The 22,573-nt window shown below is 41.2% G+C and overlaps 1 protein-coding gene across 2 annotated transcripts in view; it reads right to left on the bottom strand.

Moving 5' to 3' along the window:
* Positions 1-1,221: 1,221 nt before the first annotated feature.
* erbb2 (erb-b2 receptor tyrosine kinase 2) overlaps positions 1,222-22,573 on the bottom strand; it is a 33,610-nt gene continuing 12,258 nt past the window's right edge. The window contains exons 3-27 of one of the 2 annotated variants that reach the window (XM_004574981.3): positions 22,344-22,524; positions 22,004-22,144; positions 19,810-19,875; positions 19,574-19,689; positions 19,334-19,475; positions 19,083-19,211; positions 18,036-18,180; positions 17,237-17,310; positions 17,022-17,112; positions 15,028-15,230; positions 14,772-14,901; positions 13,460-13,550; positions 12,802-12,956; positions 12,663-12,710; positions 12,416-12,554; positions 12,210-12,332; positions 12,018-12,116; positions 11,741-11,926; positions 11,377-11,532; positions 11,209-11,284; positions 6,861-7,007; positions 6,566-6,663; positions 6,140-6,316; positions 4,752-5,136; positions 1,222-4,669 (exon numbers count right to left, since the gene is read on the bottom strand). In XM_004574981.3, coding sequence (XP_004575038.1) covers positions 4,320-4,669; positions 4,752-5,136; positions 6,140-6,316; positions 6,566-6,663; positions 6,861-7,007; positions 11,209-11,284; positions 11,377-11,532; positions 11,741-11,926; positions 12,018-12,116; positions 12,210-12,332; positions 12,416-12,554; positions 12,663-12,710; positions 12,802-12,956; positions 13,460-13,550; positions 14,772-14,901; positions 15,028-15,230; positions 17,022-17,112; positions 17,237-17,310; positions 18,036-18,180; positions 19,083-19,211; positions 19,334-19,475; positions 19,574-19,689; positions 19,810-19,875; positions 22,004-22,144; positions 22,344-22,524 — 3,648 coding nt within the window. In that variant the 3' untranslated portion in view covers positions 1,222-4,319. The remainder of the gene's footprint in view (positions 4,670-4,751; positions 5,137-6,139; positions 6,317-6,565; positions 6,664-6,860; positions 7,008-11,208; positions 11,285-11,376; positions 11,533-11,740; positions 11,927-12,017; positions 12,117-12,209; positions 12,333-12,415; positions 12,555-12,662; positions 12,711-12,801; positions 12,957-13,459; positions 13,551-14,771; positions 14,902-15,027; positions 15,231-17,021; positions 17,113-17,236; positions 17,311-18,035; positions 18,181-19,082; positions 19,212-19,333; positions 19,476-19,573; positions 19,690-19,809; positions 19,876-22,003; positions 22,145-22,343; positions 22,525-22,573) is intronic. The other variant, XM_004574982.3, reaches the window with a different exon arrangement.

The following is a 22,573-nucleotide window of genomic DNA, read 5'->3' as shown; positions in this document are numbered from 1 at the left end:
AGAAGGAAGGTTAGGGTTAGGATAAGGAAACACTGATGCTACTCGAGTCCAGAAGACACGAGAAATTGAACATACTATGAAGAAAAGATGGTAGCTGAGAAAACAATGGAAGAAATCTTAAGTGGAGAAGAGCGCAGCCATTGTCCTCCTCTATGCAGATCTTAAGGGTTTCCTAGTCAGAGTCAGAGGACTTGCGACTAGGGAACCCTCAGAACATAATGCAAGAGGAAGGAGAAGGCAAGAAGCTCCATCTACAGTGCCCACTCGGGTTTGCCTTTTCACAAAAGAAAAGAGCAGTGAGGTACCTTCTGACATACCACCGATAACATCTGATGGATGATAGTCCCCCGTGGTGCAGCAAGGTTAAGAGGGCTGTAAGCTTCAGCTCCAACAAAGAATCGATCCCTCTCCAGGTCAAAGGTCAAACCCTACTTAGCACACTGTGATGCACGAGAACCAAAAACTAGCTTACAGTCAGTATCACCAGTGTGCCAAATGAGCTTTCACCAATTTCCGAGATTGCTCTAAGAATCTAGGAAAAGTTAGTATCAAGAAACTTTTAAATAAATCAAATAAAAATGGAAGAATTACATATGTATAGACCAGACAGTCAGGGTAGACTTTAGTGTGTAACAGCCTTGTTTTTTCTTTGCCACAACATATGCAAAGTTTCCTGAAGGCCATAAAGTGTGAACAAAATGCTTCCATTTCCTCAACATAACCAGGAAAAAGGAAAGTCACTAAAGAAACATTTAATATAAATGTTTTTGCATTTTGCCAGGTGATGGTCATTAGCTCATAAGTAACTGCACTATATCTCATGCATAAACATCTTAACTTACCATCCTGTTTTAGTTTTGGTCGTAAGCTCACCAGTAAAAGTCCAAAATGCAGACCTCAGGTCCAGTATGCCACGTTTGCTTTAGACAGCTCAAATTTACATTAATTATTCAGTTTTTAATGCTCTGATTTGTCAAAATTAAACCCTGTCCCCGTGGGACTCAAAAGCAGCTCCACTCCCCACCACCAGGTGGCAGGAACAGCTCGTGTGAATAACATTCAGTATTTCTAGATCTGATAGACAAATTTAATGCATTCAATGTTTCAACAAAAGGGTTTGAATGACATTTTTCACCCTTATTAACTCTCGATCCCCTGACATGTTGGTTCAGATTGCACAGCTCAATGTGGGTCCATAAATAAACTGGATACGGAGGAGACTCGTTTTTCACTCTAAATGTTTTATTGTTTCGCCTTACGCAAACATTTACATATAAAAAAATGACCATTTCTTCTTGAAATAACTTTGCTCTGCTCCTTGCCCACAGCAGAGCATCAATGTATTCAAATTAGCTACCACTGATTTACTGACCAACAGAAAGATAAATCTGCTTAAATGCAAATACAAAAGATATATTTCTCTCCAAATGTATTTTGATACAGATATTTAATTTTACAAAACCTTCAGCACACTCTGGTTAGTTAGCTGTTCCTTCCTTTCTGGTTAACCTGTCAATGAAACGTGCAGGTTCTTGCTTCAGCTGCACTGGACACTTATCAACAGGCTTTGAGTTGATGTTTAACACAACTATAAAAAACAGGCAGAGGCCTAAATTTTCTTTTGTGCCTTTTCTTCCTGTTAAAAGGGAGTTTTTCCTCCCCACTGTCACCAAATACTTGCTCATAGGGGTTTGTCTGATTTTTAGGGTTTTCTCTGTATTGTTGTTGAGTCTTTACCAAAGTTTGAGGCAACTGCTGTTGCCATTTGGTGCTGTAGGTTTAGCTTTTTCCAATCAGAAAAGCAACTATGACTAAAAGCTTTGTGTTTCGACATTCACCTCGTCATCTGAGAGATTCTGCAGTCGGAGTCATCCAGATACAGTTCATTATTTATGAGTGCCATCATTGTGGTTTAACGGCAACCAGATAAATAATACATTCATAAACAAGGAAGGAACATCTGTGAGCGGTGCTATCACATCTTACGGCTTGGTAAAAAACAAACAAACAAAAACATATTCTCCTGCTTTTATAGGATTTTTGTTTTAATATCTAAAATAAACACAAACTCTTTCCAAATCTTCCAGAAAGTCCATTAATTTTCTTCTGGTTATGGAATTCTGGTAGTGGTCGGGCCTGCAGCCTATCCTGACTGTTGTAGCGGGGTACACCCTGGACCTGTCACCAGTCTTATCACAGGCAGTGGATCTGAACGAGTTCAATCCACGGGTTACAATCCCATCTCCACAGCAGCTGGGGTAGACTCCAGCCCTCCTTAAAAATCTGAACTGTATACAAATGTATACATCAGTGTTTAGGTTAACAAAAATACAACAGGACCAACGCTCCTAATAAACCTTAATCAGATCTTTCAGTGGAGATATGAGGTTTCCACATGACCGCAATGACACCTATGAAGGTTTTCATTCCAAAACACCACACTGTATATCCACAAAAAAATAAAAAACCTCACTCAAAACTTTAATTCTAAATCAGGTTAGTGTAATATGATAGCTAAGGGGTTTAAAACAAATCCAGTATATACATTTTTGTGTGTGTAAGAAACTGTAGTTTAAAAATCAGGCGTAATATTTAATAGAGATCTTATTCTGGAACAAAACTCTTCACAACCCGTATGAGAACGTCAAAATAAAAGACAAAAAACAAGAACCGCAAAGACTTTCAGAGTAAAACTGACATGAATGAGGGGGCAGTGCTCATTTCAGAACAAAGTCTCACTGATGTCCTGCTCCAGCCATTATGTGGACAGTTTATACACGTGAAAAGAGCCTCAAACTCAGTAGTAGTTGTAAGGTGGATGCGGTTTGGTTTAGTATGCTAGGCAGAGAAGGAAGGAAAAAAAAAAAAAAAAAAAAAAAAAAGAGAGAGAGACCTCGCCTGCTTGTTTCAAGACCGCTCCAGGATTACAAGCCTCAGTGAACCACAACAACTCCTTTCCTTTCAAACGTCGCCGCTCTGGGTGCGCGAGTTCGGAGAGCGATGACTTTCGGACGAAGACACGAGGGTCAGACAATGACTCCATTGACTCAGTTTGACACCCCACCCCTGCCTCCTCAACCCAACACCAGTTAACATGAAGAAAAAAAAAAATCTTGCTTATTATTAACTGGGATGTCAGTGAGCTCTCAGTGAGTGGAATTTGAGCCATGCATTGATTATTCAAAAGCAACGCCTCCACAGAATCCACTCCAGGGTCTAGTGGATTGCTTGTACGCACGCACGCACGCACGCACGCACACACAGGCTATGTCTATATGTTATGCAGATTCTTCACTTCTTGTGGGATATTTACTGATAGCTTTCTTGCACAGTGAAAAGCCACTAAAATCTCTAAAGCTTACTGCGCTTGGCAGGTGCACACAGAGTTGTCTGACATGTACACAGTGTGTTCTTTTTATGACTTCAAAGTCAGTAGTTCTCCATATTTCTCAGAAAAACTAAAATCCCTGAACAGTTAACCACTTATTCCCATTTTTTTAGACATTTCTGCAGCTTAAAAATGTCTCCTCGTACCTCAATAGCTGATGACTCGTACCACAAAGTAGCTACAGCCACGGTCACCAACAACCACATACATCAGTGCGGCACAATGCCTCTGTCTTCTCCATACAGGATGCCTTTCTTTCAGGGAGCATGTCTACAGGCCAGATGGGCTGCAGGGCCTTCTCTGTCCAAAACAAAATGGCTTTGAGAGTGCTGGAGACCCCCGTCAGGTCTGCGAGAAACTGACCAGAATACTAAGCATCATCTTCAACGCACATCACGGCTCACTTTGTGAAAAGTGTTATACATCTCTCTTCACTGTTCAGCTGCACTCAGTAGCATATCCACAGGGAACTGAAGGAAATGCACAAAAATAAAAAAGCTTCACATATAGTGGAAAATCTACAGATATTAAACAACTTAAAAGAAGATGACCATAAAAACAATCATGATAACCTTCTTGAACTCTTTTGTTTATGGTGTTATTTACAAAAGAAGAAAAAACTTCTTTTTGGCAGTTAACAGTCACAGATTGTTTAGAGGAAGACATGAATACAAATGGTGCCACAGGCACCACTTGAATGCTACACTGTGTTGAGTCCATGCGTGTTACAACTGGGTACTAATAACGTGGCATTTAGGGACAACCTCGATCAGTTCGGATGCCGCTGCTTCTCCAGACAGAGTGAGAAGATTCCAGTTGCACGTTCGCAGCTCCCCTTATTTTTGCTATGTAAATGTTCATCTTCCCACTCTCCAGTTTCCCTCAGTGAGACTCCGTCTGTGTCTCCTTTATAGTCTCACCATCCCTATCCTCAAGTATGCCCACTCCAAGTGTCTGCTAATCCTAAGTATTCTGGATTTTCTGCAGTCGGTGTCACAAAACCGTTCATATGTCTGGTTACTCCTCCGTTGCTTTCCAGTCCTGCTGGGCCGTCCCCCGCCACAGCCCCGGGAATCACCTTGGGCCCGAGGTCCAGATAGTATGGGTTGTCAAAGGCCGGAGAGGTGGAGTTCACTGGGATCAAATACCCTGGGTTTTCCACACTGTGACCTGAACTTAAGCCGTTAGGAAGCCGGCGGTCTATTCTGGATTTTCGAGGCAGTGTGCTGGGCCGCTCAGGGAACCCTGGCCTGAGATCCTGAATTTCTTGGTTGACGTACTCTGAGAAGGTGAATAGAAGAAGAAAAGTCAGAACATAATCAGAGTTACGGACATTTCCTTCTTTATGAAGACCACGACTCACCTGGCAGGGGATGATTTTGAATGGCGTGACTCCGCCGGGGTAGTGAGTGGTGAAGATAAGGATGGGGAAAACCATTCCACCCATCAGTTTCTAGGTCATCCTTGCTCCCGTTGGGGAAAGTGGGGTCTTTGCTGTAGCGTCCGGGGCTGGCTGGTGCCAAGGAGTGGCTGTCTGTAGGTGCATCCAGGAAGACAGAGTCAGACTGACCTCCAGCTGAGGTGCTGCGAGCCAGCATTGGATACTGAGGCCACACACTGTTAGAGGCGCTCGCTCCCATTGTTAAGGTTGGGTACTGGGCGTGGCTGATTCCAGTCAGGGAGGAGTGAAGGTTCCGAGGCCCAGCAGTGTTGGAAGGGTCCATATCTAAGCTATGATCTCTGCTCTGCTGGAAAGAAAAACAACCACCCTTTAAGATATTGGGAATGTACGACATGACAGCATGTTAACAGAAAAAGTCGCACTCTCACACAGTATCAGGTACTTACTGCTCATATAATATATATAAATCTTCAAATATATGTTCATATCGGTTTCATCATTTATTAAACAGACAATTCATGAGTTATTTCAAACACAGACATTAAAGCAGGACTCTTAATTCTTATGTCACACATGCTGAATGATGGACACTCTCTTAAAAACTTCTCATCTGTCACTCCAGAATAAATTAGGAAAATTATCTTAGACTGATCTGATCTGGGGGTGGGGATTCCCCACCCTCTGATCTGTGTGTCCCTGCCTCTGCTAAATTATTTTTAATAGCGAGTTACAGTTTCTAATTTTAATAGCTAGAAACCGTAGCTATAAAGGGCGTCTTTGTATAATGTTACAAGCAACAGAGAAGCAGCCACAATGCTGCATGAATATAGGACACCTACCCTTAAAGTCGTTCGCTACATTAATCACAATTTGGAACCTGCGGTACACGTTGCTGCAGAGCACATAATCGAGCAGAGTCAATTTCAGATATTTATTAACTCGATTAACTCGAAAGTCTGCAACTGACACACTGCAGATGGAGCTTTGCCAGAAAGCAGAAAAAGTCATCAACGTGCATAGTTTTCTCATTCTGACATGCAGAAAATTTACTGTAACACGTTATAGCGCTGGTGAAATTTGAGATTTAATAGAAATACGGAAATTTAATGCCACAGCTTGCCAAATAGTGCTCAGTGGAAGGGGATCTATCAAGTAAAACTTGAGATGTAAGGGCCAACATGTACAACTGTCATCACATAACAGGTAAATTCTGTCTGTCTGTGATTAAAGCCAGCAAATGGACCAATCAAAAAGAACATATATCTATCTATGTATGATAGATATAGATACATATAGTTATATAAAATAGACAAAGACAAAATTACCCACCCCCCTCCCACCCCACTGACCCTGTATGACTGGTGTCTGGATAGTCCATTGGCCTGGGGCTCGTCCCCTTTCCTTGTATTTGGCACCAGGTACTCCTCAGGATCCAGGATCATTTCCCCAATATTTTCATCTTCCCTCAGAAGCATCCTGTAAAACTCACTGTCCACTGGGCTGCACTTGCTCATCTCTTCATCATTCTGAAAGACGATGAAAGAACAACATAGGATAAAAAACCCAAAACATTCTAGGAATGTACATCTTTATTTATTTGGATGGAATTAAAAGTGTCACTCTTTAAAAGGTAACCACATCTAAAAAGTAGCAGTTTTAGATAAATAATTTTATAGTATGGACACAATAACTATCAGTCCCGCTCTCTCTCACACACACACACACACACACACACACAGTAAAACATTAACAGCATGAGTAAAACATTTACATACCTGAATAACTACATAGCGAGTAGGATCTCTAGCCATGGCACTAAAATCATTGACCAGGCCTTTGAATCTCGGCCTGCTCTCAGGATCAATCATCCAACCTGCCAACCAAACAATGGTTAACTGAACACTTCAACAACATTAAATCCTTTGACAGACGGGGAAATAAACTACAACGTGTATAAAAGTCAGATTCATTTGCAGTTTTTAACCAGGAAATACATTAAATGCTTAAATCTTGGCAACATCACAACATAGACAAAATGCAAAAATCACTGCTGCAGTGAGAGGTACTGACATTTGACCATGATCATGTAGACATCAATGGTGCAGATAAGGGGTTGGGGAAGCCGCTCGCCCCCCTCTAAAACCTCTGGGATATCTCTTGCTGGAATCGTGTCGTAGGGCTTAGAGCCAAACGTCATCAGCTCCCAGACAGTTACCCCTGCAATTAAATAACAACAACGCAACATTTACTCTAAAATACAAATCACCTATAAGGATTTAAACCAAGTTATCTGTGAATGAAGTTAGTTTTAAAACCATTATGCATTCAAGAAAAACTATGGAAACACTGAACTCTAAATGTTTTAAGAAATATATTTATGGTTAAAATTTAAGTTAAACACTTTGGATTGCTGTTAAGCTTAGTCTATGGGTGAGACCAACACTCAATCATACAAGAACCTCTCTTGGCCAGTCTCAACTGGATTTATGCAAATAAGATACTGTGACATCATGCATCATACCCTTTGATGAGAATTTCAGGGTAGATCTAACTGTTGTGATTGACACCTTGTTAGCCAGTGAGTGTACTTTTCACACCACCGACAAGCCACAATAAAGCACGACGAAGATCAATTCAGTTTTATTTATATAGAGCCAAATCATAACAGCAGTTATGTCAAGGCGTGTTTTTATTTTTATTTAATGTAGCATGTAGCAAAATGCTACTCTACAAATTTCCCACTCCTTTATGCTAATGTATTTAGCTCAATTTAAAATGGAAGTTAGGCTATTTAGCGCTACTTAGCATTAGACTGTAATAACCAGAGGTGGGACCAAGTCATTGTTTTGCAAGTCTCAAGTAAGTCTCAAGTCTTTATCCTCAAGTCTCAAGTCAAGTCTCAAGTAATGTCAGGCAAGTCAGAGTCGAGTCTCAAGTCACTGGTGTAAAAGTCCGAGTCAAGTCACAAGTCTGAAACTTTGAATTTCAAGTCCTTTCGAGTCTTTAAAAAAAACAAAACGAAAAAATAATGTTGCAGTTATATGCTAAATGTAAATATTAGACCATGTAATTTTAAAATCTGTGTTTTTCTCAACACATGACAAAATAGTGAACTTAGAAAATATACACAAATTGTGAAATTGCACCTCTTTAAAATGCAGCTCAATTAAACCTAGCTCCAAGAATAATTTTCACCGACAGTTCTGAGATAAGCTGCATGTTATTCTTGGATGCGGTTGTAGGACTGGCTTTAAAATCGCATGACAAAAATATCATACATATGAAAAAAAAACTGTATCACCAACGTAGCCTGGACAACATTTGCTAGTTAGATGAAGTCAGCTATCTCATCGTAGCATATTTATATGCATATTTATAATTATACGCTTCTTGGAGTGAGTGCATACACTCATGAAGTTTAGTAACTTCAGGTCACTGCAACAAGCCCAGGTACAGTTTACCGACGGATGGGTGCAGGACCTTGAAATGCACCGTGTAGAACGAAAGACCATCGTACGTATCATAAGTTTACCAGTCTCACAAATTGTCGTCATAAATACACATTCCTTAACCGTTTATTAATAGGACCTTTGAGCTCAACGGTAATTAATTAGTAGTGGAAATAATTTCTGGTAGCGTTACAGAAATGTAGCAGTGACAACAATATTGTATGCTGTAATCACCGCGCGGATAGGAGGCGGCTGGCTTGACCGCGGCTCACAAATGACGGCTCACTTTACCGCAGTCTGTAATCGCACTGGGCAATTAGTGATACAAAAAACCTGTTTTATCCTGTGAATAAAAGTATATGTTTTTGTCAATGTACCATAATAACAGAAGCGAAACGCAATATTGTGTCAGGACAATTCACTATTTATGCACAATAAATAAAGGAGCATAGCGCGACAATTTCTGTTCAGCGCCAGACTTGCTTGTAACCTATATCACTAATTATGTTATGAAAATGACGTATTAACTACTAAAAAACACTGACCTTCGTGTAAATGCTTGGAGCAGACTAACCTGTGAGCTGGAGTGTTCTGGGACGTTATATTTGGTCTTTGAATGGCTGCAATCCAGTCGCGTCTTTGTTACTTCGGAAACATGGCTCGAACAATTTCTCTTCAACGACGTAATCCGATAACAACCGATCTCTTTACCCGTCGGCTTCCCGTGGCTGTCATGCGACCGGCTATTGCAGTTAATAATACAACAGCTTCTTGACATTTTTGTGTTTCTTTTTATCGCTGTTTAACTGATTTTAATTGAAAGCCTGCGTGCGCTAGTACCGCTTGCCACGAGTTCCCAGAATCCTTTGCGGTTCTACCCGTGAATGACGTCACATTTTCAATCTCTATATAATATGCATGTTAAATTTTATATTTGGGGTGAAATATCAAGTCTTTTCAAGTAAACCGGTTCAAGTCCAATTCAAGTCCCAAGTCATTGGTGTAAAAGTCCAAGTCAAGTCACAAGTCTTAGAACATTTTTTCAAGTCAAGTCTAAAGTCATAAAATTAATGACTCGAGTCTGACTCGAGTCCAAGTCATGTGACTCGAGTCCACACCTCTGGTAATAACTACCTGTATGTAAATGTGAGACGAGTTTATTGTTAATGCTAGTGTTATTAGATTCTTTTTTTTCGTGTTTCATATAGGGAAAAAATGCTACCTTACAACACACATGGCTAAGCTAACTAGTTTGATACAAAACAGAAATTAGGACGGATAACTCTAGGCTGTGCTAACTAGCTGTTTAAAAACTTTGAAGACAGTAAGATTTTTTATTTACAAGAAAACAGCATTATGTTGTATTGCTAGTGATACCTGAACAGCTCTATCTTTGCTAAGAACCAAAAAAGTCCTGTTTTTCCTCTCTTTTCCTGGAATGCGCCAACTCAAGAGTGATGTCATTCTCAAAGTTCCTGCATTCGAGTACTGAGGTATCTGGATCATGGCCAGTGTTGCCAACTCCTCAGTAAGGAAAATCGCTATTGGCTGTCCTAAAAGTCGCTAGAAGGCGCTAAATGACGTCATCGCCTAATTTGCATAATTGGTCATGCTAATCTAATTGTAACCTATGTTGTTGGAGAGAGAAATAACATCGTGGAAGAGACATAAAGTGAGTAAAAAACGTCCTAAATGCATTTAGAGTTTATTTAGAACTACAAATTACATTTCTTTTAGCAATTATTGTTTTTTTTTATGTCACAATTCCAACCCTGCTCCTTTACCCGGGCTTGGATCGGCAAAAGTGACCCGAAATAGGCACTCTGGTGGATTTACTTTGTGTGTGTGTTTATAAGTAGTTTTAAACCTTGTGATCCACAAAACAGCATAAGAGTAAAAGAGTAAAAGAAGAACTGACTGCGTTACAGCACCCGCTGCTTGTTGAGAGTAAAAGCGATACGCGCTTTCACGTCTTTTTTTAGCGACTTTTTAAAAAAAGTCGCTATGGGGTCTGAAAACTCGCTAAATATAGCGACAAAGTCGCTAAGTTGGCAACACTGATCATGGCGGAAGATTTTATGGCAGAGATGCTACTTTACACACTTATGCTAAGATGACTAGCTTGATGTAAAACAATAGTTAGGCTATCCCAAAAAGTTGATTCTGTGGGAGAAACATTTCATCTTTCATCCAACTAGTTAGCACTAACTTGTTAGCACAGCCTAGACTATCGAATGCAACCTGAAATGGATAACAAAGAACATAAAACAGAAGGAAACGGTTTACATTTTCCTATAGACTTCTACACGACCAGAAGTCTTTTTGTGACCAGCTATTGCCATCTGATAGCCTTCAGACAGACTGCAGGTTTAAGGGACTTTGCACTGGATTAATTTTTCCAACCCAGAATCTGGGTCCATGAGAAATAGTACTGTTGTGGAGGGCCGGGCCAACTGGGTGCTACACAACAGACCCACGTGGCCCCTTGACAAAATTAATTGTCTAGCCTTTTTCGCTTTATACTGTCTGTGGGCAAAATCCTTAGCTGGCCAACAAGGAATAGAATCTTTGGAGAAGACCTAGCTTAGTAACGGCAAAAACTTTATGTCTGAACAGGCATTCATGCCAATTGCATTTTTTTATGTCCCTCTATCAGCTAATTTGGATCCTTTTAAGCCATTACAAAACCACAGATTGTTAAACAAAAGCCATCTACATGAACCAGTGCTAAGACTGGCCAATGGAGATGCTTCTTACAACTCTCAGCATACGCAAGTCCCACCCATATGATTCGGCTCAAACAGCAAACATCATTTCTGGATTCACATTTTAATCAAAATCCTACTTTACTTGCTTGCAAATCTATTTTGGTTCACATTTAAACTTCAATGTATTTGATAAGATTTTTCTGATGATTTATTCATAAGAAAAGGATCAATTTAAAATTCCTAGCCCTGGTTGATGCCTACCGTAGCTCCATACATCACTCTGGTGAGTAAACTTCCTGTGCAGGATAGACTCCAAGGCCATCCATTTGATTGGCACCTGGAAACACAGATTTCCAGAGCATTTTTAAACAAACAAAATCCTTAACGCCCGCAGAGAACATGCTCTGCAAGTCACAGCTTCCATCTCACCTTCCCTCCATCGGCGTGATACTCCGTCTCGTCTATATCGAGCAGACGGGCCAGACCAAAGTCGGTGATCTTCACGTGATTCGGGTTCTTCACCAGGACATTGCGGGCTGCCAAATCTCTGTGGACCAAACGAACCTCCTCCAGGTAACTCATCCCCTACACCAACACACACATACACCAACACACAGATCCATCACCCTACATGTGTCCACAAATAAACAAACTGGAACCACATCAAATATGAAAAGACAAGTAAGATAAGAGAGAAATGAACAAAATATACTTCCGCTTATATCACTGCAAGCGGTCACACAAGTACAAGCATGAAAACAGAAATGCAACACCTTGTTTCCTGTTTTTGTACCTTGGCAATCTGGACACACCAGTTGAGTAGGAACTGCGAACCAATGCGGTCCTTGTTCTCTCTGACGTAGTCGAGGAGGCAGCCGTACGGCATCAGCTGAGTGACCAGCTGCACAGTAGAGGTGAGACAAATCCCCAGGAGACGACACACGTACGGGCTGGCAACGCCCGCCATCACATATGCCTCCTGGAAGCAGAGAGAGCAGATGTAATGAGCGTGTGAACTTCATTTCCGTCCACTGTAACTCCTCAAGGTTTTCTGCCTGGCTTATACTCACATCGAGGATTTCTTTGTTGGCTTTTGGTGAGGTGTTCTCACGCAAAACCTTAATCGCCACTGGGATTTTCACATTTTCCCCATCAGGAGCCCAAATTCCCTGAAACAGTAATCAAAATCATCTCGAACAAAGCTCACCACCCTCTGAACAAACAGCACATAACGTGGTTATGGATGTGCATGATGACCATACCTTGTAAACAGTGCCAAAGGCCCCCGAACCCAGCACCCTGAGTTTTTTCAGCTCGGTCTCTTTCAATATACGCATCTGAGCTTGATTGGGTGAAGCACCACTCGGCGTCAAAGGCTCCACCAGCTGCATGTGAAGGAGGAAAATAGCAGATAAAGACTCCACGCTAGAGCAAAACACACATTTTAATTTGGCACGTCGTCCCTCACCTCGTGCTCCTGCAGGATCCTCCTCATTGTCTCCTTCCTCTTTAGCTTCTTCTGTCTCCTCAAGTAAAAGACCAGCAGAGCCAGCAGGATAATGAAGAGCACCACCCCACCTACTGCAGCCGCAATGGACGTGCCAGGTCTACACAGACACAGAAAGTTTAACGCTGCGCCCATCCATAAAAATCGAAGTTCAATTTGTAACAGCTCCCAGAAAAGCTAACGGAAATAAGTTGTTTAGTGCGCTCACCCTGTCCTGGTATCAATGGGGCAGCCTTGTTCATCCTTCACAGTGCAGCTGGAAGAGAAAAGCACCGTCTGTGAAGTCAGTCTCACTGCGTGCTTGTGTATGTGTGTGTGAGTTGGGGCTTAAATGTGGCGTCACTCACGGTGGCGTGCAGTTGGTCTTGCATGGCAGACAGTGTCCCGTGGCATTGCTGTATTTCCACACAGTATGCAGATCGCCCTTGACGCCACTGGGACACCGATCCACGCAATACTCGCCGTCCTGGAAATTCCGACACTCCGTGCAATGTTGAGCACCCTGAGACGCAAACAGAGCGATATTTAACAATGTTTATTTTTTTTATTTAACATAAAAAAAATAACAGAGTTTCTACAGCCCAGTGTGACGTCGACATCCTACTTACAGCACCACAGCAGCTAAAAGGATTCAATTTAAGCTAAAATTAGACCACTTTAAGAACTTTTGTAATTAGAAATAGCTTAAAGTATAATTTATTTTAAAGCAAGCAAGGTGCAAGCAACATTATCCCTGTGTAAAAAGGCTTCAGTAATCTCAGCTCTACAATGCACCATCAAAAACAAGCTATGCAATGAGAATATGCATCCTGCAGTGATGCCACATGCATCTTGAGAAAAGTGAAAAAGGAAAACAGAACCTCATAAACTTGTATTTATTCATACAAACGATACATCTCCAGGTTAAATAAACTGTCATATACAAGTACTTTTGAGCTCCAAATGGAGGTTTAAGGAGTTAGAAATCCTATCTAGCCGTATTACACTTTGGTCTATGTTTCTTACCGGCCCGTGGCAGGACTCTGAGCCATTGAGGGGTCGACACTGTGGATCACAGGCAACACACTTAGATCCATCTATGTATTCACGTACGGGCCTGCAAAGCAAGCACAAGATGCACGTAAGGTAACATCCCAGGATTAAATTAAATGCATTTATCTGAAGCATCTGACACCATCCTGAGAAGACACAACTTCAGAAACAGACGCCAGCTGCAAGTAACCCGATGAGCTCAACGACATTTCTTCTTCTTCTATAGACAATCGTGAAGTATCGTATGAATTTTTGCCAACTTTCTGCAAACATCACATCATGCTGGACTGTAAATTTCCAGTCCAGGATACAATTTCCATCACAGATTCAAAATAATTAAATTTTTACACTTTTGTTCTGCTTTACATTGAAGAAACAACATTAAACATGTTCATTTAACACCTAGATAGAAATTGTATGTATGAATTCCCGAATATTCCATGTATTACTGCTTTTATTTGATAAAAGCATTTATATGTTATAGAGCAATATATAGGGCACGCCACTCACTCCATACTACGGTGACCTCAGAGGTATTTACGGCTATGATGTCTTTAATCAGTTAGATTTGTTAATCTTTTTATTTAGAAACTCTATGAAACTAAACACATAACATTTCTACTTTCCTTGTTAGGTTATGGTCGCGATGACTAAAGCCATAGTGTGGTGATAACTTTTTAAATCCGATCCAATTCAAGGCAAAATAGGCAAGAGAGCAGGGTATGATTTTGCATTTGGTTGCGTTGTAAATAACAAAATCACTAGCTTAATTTGGAGTGTATAATAATAATAATAATAATAATAATAACCTCTGTTGTTTGAGTCTTACTAAAAGAGACTGTAATTAGATGTTTGAGCATTTTACTTTAAGCCTGCTTTTTCCAGGCACTTAGCAGATGTAAATTCCTAACTAAGCAAATGTACCATCTAATGGTTGTACTGGGTTCATTTTGTGCGCATGTATACAGCCCAGTGTGTTTTCTCATTTGCTCTGCCATCTTGCATTTGCTTTTGTATGTGCATGTATGCACGTCATATCAAACTCAAACACACCGTTATCGCAGATAATAGATCCTAAATTGCTTCAAGGCACACGTTAAATTAAACGTTTTTAATCTGAAAACTAAACATCATTAGTTTTTCTGATATATTTACTGGGGAACTAGTTCTGGGAATTATTACAAATAAAACAAATAGTACACTGAACAATTACAGAACATTATCAGTTGTTTTCGCATTGATTTAGTTTTGCCACACCTCTACAAACGCACGCAAACCTTCTTACCCCTGATAGAGATCACACTGCTCTACACACTCGGTGCCACGTTGGAAAGTTTGGCAGGACACGCACTGGCTGGGCCCCGGACCCCAACAGCCCGCCTTACAAAGGGGGTGACAAACATTCCCCTCTTTCTCTGAAAACATAGAGACAATGCAGCATGATTCACCCTGTAGTTTTTTTACTGCATTAGACCACCAAAAAAAAAAAAAAAAAAAGCTTAAGACAGCTGCACGACTAAAAGGTCTGTGGCTTTACTTACCACAGACTGCAGGGTCCTGGTTGTGGCTGACGATGCGGTGCGGACCCTGGGTGGGATGGAGGAGATTCTGCCATGGCAGTGAGTTGGTGTAGCACAGCTGTGTGTTGTTGTAAATCAAGACCAAACCTCCACTGACGCTGCGCAGCGACCGCAACCCGAGAGACTCGATTTGCAGATTCTGGATGGCCAGTGAAAACACACCCCTGAATGGATGGAGAGGGAGAAGATGAAGAGTGGTAAACAAAGCTTTAAATAAAGAAGAGTGTAAGAAGCAAACAGCAAAAGAGACACAGCTGTAACCCGGTATCTTTCTGTGAAAACAAGCTTCTTACAAACAGCGTTTGGGCTCTTCGGAGCAGAGTAAGGATCTTGGTCATTTTGGAGGGACTCAAAGCAGAGCATCATATCAATGTGGCTCCAGCACTGTCACTACAACTGCCCTACAGTGTAAAACCTGAGAAATCCAAGTGCAAAATTCTCCCACATGGAGAATGTATAAGGAATTATTCAGTTGTTCACTGATGAGTACAAGTCTGGAAAAAATACAAAGTTTATTGAGAAATTTATGATGCCACACCGTGCCCACATATTCTGATCCTGCCCTTCCATTCAGAGGTTTTGGATATAAAAGTGGATGCTACATTTCTGTCCCGGGATCCACAAAACATTCCTTAAAACATCTGTAGACTTCTAGACTGCTGGTAAAAAAGGGAAAAAAAATGCTGGCTTCAGAAGACACCACCAAACATCGACCTTTTCCTAGAACAATCAATGGATAAGATGGCTTTGACTCTTCAAACTAAGAGTCAAGGAGATTAACAGTGGGGGGAAAATGGGTTTGTTATAACAAGATTCAGAACAGCTTATAATCCAAGTGTAAAAGCTCTGATAGAAATATTTTCCTGCAGTGTATTCGATGGCTTTGGATGATGTTATTAATCTGTTTAAGTCCCTGACATCATGTTCCATGTTTGTAAAACTGTGTAAAATGGAAAAAAAAGACTTCCAAGTGGGAGGAAAAAAGTACTCAAGCATGACTTGTCCTGTCCTGTCGCCAAACTGCTGAGTGACAAAGTCCACATGAAGTCGCACTTGTCGTGGATGAAGGGATCAAACGGAGGCCATGGAGACCGAGGTCAGTGTGAAACCAAAAGTGAATGCGGAGCTAACATTTTCAGACATTCGTTTCAATCGAAAATAATAAAACAGTTGTCGGTTGGAATTTTTTTAGCTTTAGCTAAAAGCTGCATTAAAACAGACTCTTTCTCAGCATCAACCATGTGTTATACAGCCTGTCTTGCTCATACTCCCTCCACAAAAATGTGATTGGTCGCTTCCACCTGGAGAACATTGATCGTAACGTTATACACGTCACCAGCACGGTGATCAGATGGTGCTAACTGTGACCTAGTTTAAGACACTGGCCAGCAGGGCAGCAGTGCTAGCTAATAATTAGCATTTATTACCCTGAAAATGAACAGACTGCCTCAACTGAAGCAGAAACAGTCGAAAAAAACTGAACACAAACAAAGACACAGTGTTGGGTGGACACATTGACATGTAGTGACGCACCGCATGGAAAGAAAATTAAACGTGCTGCATCTATATAACGATCTTAATACTACAGGAGAGCTGTTCAAGGCACATATAGACGATCCGGATGGTGAAGTGGAGTTTATTGATTCTTTAAATTACTTAAACTTACTATTATTCTTCATTTAGTTGACTTTTTTATCCACGTTTCCATCGTGCTCACTTGCATGAGAAGAAAAATGCGCTTAGCAGGCACACCTAATGTTTGTTTCCAGCTCGTTGGTAAGTTTATTGATAATAAAGCTGATAATAAAATCACCACAGAAGGGAAAACAAAACAAAACACTGCAGTAAAGTGGATTGAGTATGGTTACACAACAGGCATATTGTGCAAACAGGATGACAAGGGAAATAGTGGAGAGCATGCAGAGCAACAGACAAGCAGTTTTAAGAAGTCTTACTTGTAGAGCATCGTGCCTCTGATCACCTTCAGGTTCTCAAACACACTGAGGTTGGTCCACTGTTCTGGCCAGGCATCAATGTAGAGATAACCTGCAAGTTTAAAGATCACACAGAGGTGATGAAAACATTCCAACTGAGGAGACTTCGGTGTGAGAAACAGATAAAATGTTACTTAATAAAAAGCTCACATAGGGTTTAACAAACACTGTGGTACCTGTGATCTCCTCCAGAGTCCTGAAGGCACTCAGCTGCTCCAAAGTCAGGCCTGAGGTGTTCTTCGCAGGATCCCTGGACAGCGTAAGATTTAAGTAAGACTTAAAAGCCACTTTGATTATTGGGAACAATTTCATTTTCTCTTGGCTTGTCCTCAATATTAATATCTCCTCCAGGTTAAGCTTGGATTTTGTGAGAAATGCCTTCGCCAGTCCACACAAGTCATGGAGACGATGTGTCTGGGTGATCTTGAGTCAGAGATACAGATTCAATCCACAGGAGGAAATAGGAGGAAATAGGAGGAATATGCTGAATGCAAGCCTGTTTGTGCAGGTTCAGATCACACTAACCCATTATTGACAACCCTCAACAATACATCAGAAACCACACACGCGTTCACTTAAATCAGCTGTCGGGGAATTTTATCAACATGTAGTATCTCAACCTCAGCAAGTTACAAGTCATGTAAGCAAACCTACAAGCTTTGTATTAACTGTTGGTATTTCGCTACATTATTTGAAATGCTCTTGAATGACACTGGTGTAGAAACAAATTGGAGCAGTTTTGTCCTCTGTTGACACAACGTCAAAAACACTTGAGTTTAAAGCCGGTCTGGTTACATGTGCAGGGATAGGCTCGGACGGCAAAAGGATTGTGTACAAGTTGTTGCTGCAAAATTAAATATTTGAAGTGCTGAATGGGAGGGATGTGGCGCTGTGGCGGAATAAAGTCTCTGGTGTCAAGCTGCTTGTTGTCTTTACTGAATTTTACACGTTTCTAAAAATGTAAAAGTCTCTCACCATGAGAAGCTCTCAGAGCGGAAGGCCAGGCTACCGAAAATCTTCGTGCACTTGTTGAACTCCTCCACATTGGAAGGCGTTACTACGGCGATGCTGCTGCTGCTGTCGGTGACACCATTGTTGTCTGTACTCGGGCCGAAACACACTATGATACCAACCAGGAAGGGGGAAAAAAACAAAACAACAACAGACGTTAAACCAAACCAGAGCTTTTCTGGAAGCAGTATTTCTAATTAGTCTAAAGTTTAACAACAACAATGACTAATAATCACCCAGCAACATGAACTAGGACGTGATCATTGCTGAATGAAACAGATTTGCACTGCATTAAAGGAACAAAGCCTTAAACCACCCCTCATTTACTTATGTTTTGCTATGAAAACTGGAAATAGCAGCGGTGATTTATTGACAATGTGAAGTTTTTTGAGCAGTACTGTATACAATAACATTCAACCAGCTCTGAACACTTAGTTTTTCTGCTCTTGGCTTGGTATGATGTCAGTGAGAGTGGATACTGTCGTCACCTGCACACAGACCGGACCGACCTGCTGTTCAAATCTTTAAATCTGTTTACGATGGGCAGTGAATCAGAAAAACAGGAGCCATAACAACTTGTTTTCAGACAGTGGGTGAGCTGAACGGTTGCACCAAGGTCCATTATAAAATAACTAAAAATTATTGCGAGCATTGAATCATGCAAAGCTGCTCCAGGAGAATCCAAGAATAAAAATATGAAGATGAAAATGAGCACCATAGATCCTGGAGGCTTGGTATGAGGAGCAGAGACAGGAGAATTATGCTAGCAAGGTTATAAAGGTGACAGAGAAACTAACAAGCTAAACTAACGACATGAACAGACAGGCGGACCAGATTACTGAACCTCATTCCGATTTGTCGAGTTAACTCAAATCTAGAACCATCTTCCGCTTCCAAGTGGATGTTTTTATTCACACTAATTAGCAGGTAAATCTAATAAAGCTGCCACTGTGTGCGTGTGTTTGTAAACAGAATGATATTTCCCAGGAGAAAACAGAATGACTACCTCACCTTTGGGACAGTCTCCTTCACACTTATCACATTTCTGCGTCTCCGTCCCGTCAGGTTGGGTGACGACAACTTCCTGGTTGTTTGGGGGGCAAGATAAAGTACAGGCCACTTCCAACGCCAGATAGTTATCTACAGGGCAGGAGACAAAGTGTCCAAGATGGGAGGCAGGGATTTAAAAAAATAAATAAATCAGCGAGCGTGTGACAGCTTTCTTGGTTAAGCAGATTTTTTTTTTTAAGGCAAACTCTTACAAGGACACGTCTTGACACAGGTCGCTCCAAAGTTAAACTTCCCATGTGGGTTGGATTGGGACTGAAACGTGACGGGGTCATAGGTGGTGGGCAGTGGACAGTTCTCTTTACATACACCGCTGTCGTTGAAGTGACGACAAGCCTGCAGAGAGGAAGGAGGAAACATGTTTCTCCAGTAAGGAAAAGGAAAAAAGGAGATTACACTGTAGATAAGAAAACAAAAACAACAGGACTGTTTACCAGACAGTCTGAGTCTTTGGGTCCAGTGCATCCAGCTGCACACTGCAGGTGACAGCAGTCGTTGGGTAGAGGACCTTTACACCGCTGGCAGCCAGACGCACATTTAGCTCGGGTCACTTTAAACACACACACACACACACACACACACACAGTCAACCTTTCAGCAAAACTTCATCTGTTCTGCTTTTGTCTACATAAAACTACATGACATGACTGTGTGTGTGATTTTAACTCACGAGTTTGGCAATCCTGAGGAGTCTCTCCCCAGCATCTTTTCCCACATGCAGGCGAACAACTTGGACCTGCACCAGAAGAAAGCCAGGAATAAAAACCAGGGAAAGCTGAGCCACAATTTTACAAGAAAGACAAAGATTCAAGAGCATGCAGACATGCTGGCTGATCCGTGGTTATGTAAGGCACCAGTACGGTTCATGAGAGCCATTTGCTGGAAGGTCAAACTCTATAAAAGAAATCTATGTAAAGTATCCAAAACCAACATAAACGATTTTTGCCCACATTAGGATTTATAAACCCACTTCCAAAATTGCTGGGACACAGCGCTAGAATGTAAAATAAAATCAGAATGCAATGATCTCACAAACCCACATTTTATCCCCAGTGGGACAAAGAAAACACATCAAATGTTTAAACTGAGGCATTTTACTATTTGATGAAAAAATATTTTGAAGCTGGTGGCAACAACATGTCTCGAAAAATTGGGACAGAGCAACAAAAAGCTGGAAAAGCAAGCAAAAAAAAAAAAAAAAAAAAAAAAAACAGCTGGAGGAACATTTTGCAACTAATGAGGTTAACTGGCAACAGATCACTAACATGACTGGGTATAAAAAGAGAGGAGAGGAGTTTCTCAGGAATAAAGACCGGCCGAGGTTCACTAATCCGCAAAAAACTGTGTCTTCAAAATGTGGAAAGATTTTGGAATAATGCTCCTCAACGTAATGATGGCGCCTTTACACATCTGGAAAGGCACCATCAGTAGGGCTGCTCGATTATGGCAAAAATGATAATCACGATTATTTTCACTGAAATTGAGATCACGATTATTTGACGATATTTATTTAACCCTTTAAGACCTACTATAGAACCAAGTCCGCCAGAGCTTATATTATTTTTTTTACATGTTGTAGTGCTGTTTGTGGGAGCATTTCAATTTGCTATGCAACTGTTATAGCCCATATTTTAATAATATGTATGCATTAAGTCCATAGTAACTACATTAATTGCAAAAAAGTGCAATAAACTACAAAAAAATTGAAAATCGTTTTTGTTTTTTACATGTATTTCTACTTGGAGAAATTTAAGAGGTTTATCCCTCAAAACTTTAAATACAAAAAAGTTGCAAAAAAAAGTTTACAACAACAGGAAATTTATTTTGAGTGTCTTCATAGTTTTATTTTGGAGATACACCAATTTTTATATACTGCAGGAAAAACGAAAAAACAATCCTATGATGCAAATTTGCAAAGAAAACAGCAGGTGCATCAAAATAAACTATTTCCAGCAGTGCAATTTGAGTTCTAAGCATCCCAGCAACTATTCAGAAAGGTCAAACATGACCAGTATAGGCTTTTAAGGCCTACAAGTAAAAAACTACAATTTCCGCGAAAATGACGTCACTTCCGGTTTCGGCCGGGAAATTGCGGACATGCGACAGTTCCCGCTGACGTCTGTTTCACTGTGGGAAGTGTTACGAACAGCTGATAGGAACGGCAAAGCGTGTTTCTGGAATATTGTGTTTTTGTTCCTGCAAGAGCTTTTTATGCAGTTTTTGCAAAGCTTTATGTGGAAGGAAACTGTGACCGAGGACAAGCTGATGGCATCAGATGTAAGTACAACTCCTCCGGTTTCATATGCAAAACAAATTATTGCGCTAGCTTACACGGTTCAGGTTCTACAGGGATTTAAAAATAGTTACACAACACGGAGCGTGCTGCTCTGACCGGCTTTAAAGGGTTAACAATGACTTTAAAAAATAATATAAAATAGTGTGCAACACCACTGAAGTTTTTTTTACCTCTCTTTTCAACCAGCGGCAGTCACTCTCCTCTCCAAATAACTTCTGTTTAGCTTTCCGGGCTTCCCTCGGGTCCTCTTAATCAGCGGTCTCCAACCTTTTTTGCGCCCGACAATATTTTCACGGACCGGCCTTTAAGGTGTCGCGGATAAATGAGGGAGGGGCTAATAATCGGCTCAGTCATTTTTAATGATCGTTGAAAGCCCAGATCGTAATCGTGATTAAAATTCGATTAATTGAGCAGCCCTAACCATCAGTGCTGAAAGCTATACACGGGTTTTAGATCAACATATGCTCCCAACCAGGAAACATCTGACATGTAAAATGACTTTATGACATCGACAAATCGCTGCATGATGTTTCTCTTTGTTCACTATTAGAGTCAGTCAGCTGCTCACAGTTAGGAGGCCGAGGCTGCAGTCGGTGTTCCTTGGCACGGCCATTCTGCTCATCCAAGATGTCCGTCAAATTGATGTTCTGGGGGTCTGGGAAGCACAGCTGGGGGTTCCCCCAAATATACACTGCACCCAGCAGGATCTCTGCAGGACAGATAATACATAAAAGTGACTCCACAACTTATAGAAGACAACAGATGCTGAGAGAAACGGGCCTCTGTTCTGACCAATCTTCCAGTGAAACACTTCAGTGTTTTAAAGCTGGCGGCTGAGGATAAGAAAATGAGTCTGAGCTCCAAACTTGTCACATCAAATTACGCCGGATTTGAGGAAAATGTCTGACCTGTGAGGCTACGTAGCCGGAGCGTCCTCAGCCCCTGACCGGCGTGAGTGTTATCCAGCACAGCCAGCGCGTAGCTGGAGTTGTACAACTGGCTGCCTCTTATGATCCGAAGGCTGTCTAAGGGCAACAGGCTCACAGAAACATGAGCAACAAGTACATAACCCTGTACCTCCACAATCCCCTGGTGAAGAAGAGATGAAGAGAGACAAAGGTGAGGAACACTGGAGCTA

The sequence above is a fragment of the Maylandia zebra genome, linkage group LG8, assembly GCF_041146795.1.
Source record: "Maylandia zebra isolate NMK-2024a linkage group LG8, Mzebra_GT3a, whole genome shotgun sequence".
NCBI lineage: Eukaryota > Metazoa > Chordata > Actinopteri > Cichliformes > Cichlidae > Maylandia > Maylandia zebra.
The sequence above is the reverse complement of the archived record's forward strand: the minus strand, read 5'-3'. Positions and strand labels throughout refer to the sequence as shown.